The 2,534-nt window shown below is 36.0% G+C and overlaps 1 protein-coding gene across 5 annotated transcripts in view; it reads right to left on the bottom strand.

The window, feature by feature from the left end:
- The window catches only part of LOC105127401 (uncharacterized), a 9,067-nt gene extending 7,613 nt beyond the window's left edge, over positions 1–1,454 (bottom strand). For all 5 annotated transcript variants that reach the window (XR_842626.1, XR_842627.1, XM_011028672.1 and 2 more), the window contains exons 1-2: positions 1,186–1,454; positions 6–1,003 (exon numbers count right to left, since the gene is read on the bottom strand). Coding sequence is in view for 3 of the 5 variants with exons in the window: in XM_011028672.1 (XP_011026974.1) it covers positions 6–1,003; positions 1,186–1,341 (1,154 nt within the window). In the remaining 2 variants the exon portion in view is untranslated. The remainder of the gene's footprint in view (positions 1–5; positions 1,004–1,185) is intronic.
- Positions 1,455–2,534: the final 1,080 nt, after the last annotated feature.

The raw sequence follows: 2,534 nt of genomic DNA, 5'->3' as shown, positions 1-2,534 counted from the left end.
CAGGAATCTCCCAGAGAGTTTCAGATTTAAATACATTGTTCAGATATGATACAATATATACAATAGCAGAACCTCTACTATTCCAGACAGCAAAATGTCCACAGAAATTATCGTGCTGGGCACTCTGCATTTCACCAGCTTCGCCAATTTCAAGAAACATGCCTCCCAAAACATTTGATTGGGCGAAATGGTCCTCGACACAAAGGATATCTTCAGCAAAAGAAGTCTCTCCAATTGTAGTTTCGCTGGTCAATAGCCTAAATATGCAACGTGTTTTTAAAACTAGAGCAATAAGGTTCCCACGAGTTGCACTTGACACGACCTGTCCTTCTTTACTCAAACCATTGCCCCAATTAACCACTTCCAACTGAGAACTCTTACGCAAGCCACTCCCACCATCACCAACTGGATTTGACTCCTTCAAGATCGGAACCAATTCCACCTTACCAGATGAATCAGCGATAAAAACAGAATGCTTCTCCCCATCTTCACCCAGCAAAACAATATCCATAAAATCCAATCTCCCAATTGATAAATTCCCATGAAAAACAGACTGTACAATAGTGAGACTATACGTATCAACAATCACAACAGTACTCTTCGGATGTTTCCCGGGCAGACAACCTTTATCCACTGAAACCTCACCCCCTTCAAGAGAATCAATAGAATGACGATCTGATGAATGAGCAGCATCAACAAAACAGCACCCTATACACACATATCTCGAACTCGTAGGCAATGTCCGAACAATACACGGACTTCCAACCCAAGGGGGAAGTTTCCTTCTACGCCGGCAGTGTCCACTTCCTCTACTCCAAACACACAATACACCAAACTTACAAGCACTAATTAACGCATCATAAGTATCGGAAGCAGAACTTCCATCATCATTACTCGAACATTTCGTTTTGGTATCTTCTCCCGTGACCACTATGGGACAACAAATGCTAAGATCAGCTATTGGTGCAGCGTGGCCACACAGCATTGCAACAGGTTTAATTTCCTATCAAATAAAAATAGTTAACCTAAATCATCAGCGACAATTTACATTGATAACATAAGCGAGAACAAAAAAGAAGACTGTTTGGTTGCTGGGAGATTAAATGATACAGCTAACAGAAAACAGATTGGGTAACTGATGAGGTAAGTGTAGTTTAAGAGAAGGAAGGGGCTGAGGTGAGTTACCGTGTTGGAATCGGAAGAAGAGAGGTTCCAGCAGAGAATGGAGCCATCGGATCCACCAGTGTAAAGGGTTGGCGGGTGGTTAAGTGAGGCGGAGGCGGTGACTTTGTGAGATGGAGGTGTGTCCGGCCATATACACGCCACGGATCGGCACTTCATGAACTGTGTGAGTCAGTTTTGGAGCGGGAGAGAGGAGGGAAATGAATGAGAGGAGGACGGAAGCAGAAGTTGTTTGCTTCCGTTGAATTACTCTTGTTTCGAGTATGTATTGTAAGCGGAGACGGGCTTTGTGCTTTGTATTAATCGGCTTTTTTTTTATCAATGGGCTTTAGTATAACCCCAAATGGACCCATCTTTACGTCAAATCTATAAAGATAAAAAAACAATATTTTATTACCAACAATAAAATAATAAGTCATTAAAATAGTTGATGAATGTGATATTTGTAAGTAATGTAAGATAAAAATGGTGGCTTATCCTAGGCTATTATAACCACTACCCTTATCAGGTGGGCACATGAAGAGATATTACCATAGATTTTATATAGTTATTTTTATAATCTAAAAGTTAAAACATATTATATTATAGTAGTGATGAATAACTTTATAAAATATATTTTTTTATATCAGCTTATCTATTTAGAGTTTAAGATATAGCTTAAATATTTTTTAATCATTTTTATAAGTTTTATAGATTACTAGCTATATCCATAAGTTTATTTTGGAATGAGCTATTTAAAAAGTTAGGAGTAAAGTTATTAATGATTTCAACTTATTGTCCTTAAGAAGATGATCAATTAGTAAAGGTAAATTAGTGTTTGGAAACCTAGATGTAGCTTAATGTGCATGGCGATGTACAATCAAAAGAAATGGCATATATGATTATTATTGGCTTAATAACATTATAATTTAAGTTTTTAATTGATTTTTAAAATGAATCAAGCCCGCAATTATATAAGAAATAACCAATATAACTATTTGAAAGAAATGGTATGGTTAAAAAAGAATATAGATCAAATTCTTCAAAGCTAATTAGCAGTGACAAAATACATCATAAAACAAATACCAAATAAATAAAGGACTGAAAGGAAATTAAATGTTGGTGATCTAGTCTATCTTAGATTCCAACCATAGCTTCGAGGAAGAGTTTCAAGCTTAAGCCTATATTTTATAGTCCTTACAGGGTTATTTAGAAAATTAGTGTTGTGGCTTATTGCTAAACAGAGCTTCAATACATCTAATTTTTTATATTTTTATTGTTTAAAAAAGAATTTGGGAATACTACAATAATGTTTTATAACCTACCAGTGGTTGATGAATATGAAAATGTTAAGGTGAATCCAATGGCTATTC

Source organism: Populus euphratica, unplaced genomic scaffold, assembly GCF_000495115.2.
Source record: "Populus euphratica unplaced genomic scaffold, PopEup_1.0 scaffold7.1, whole genome shotgun sequence".
NCBI classification, from domain to species: Eukaryota; Viridiplantae; Streptophyta; class Magnoliopsida; order Malpighiales; family Salicaceae; genus Populus; species Populus euphratica.
This window is presented reverse-complemented; position numbering and strand designations above follow the sequence as displayed.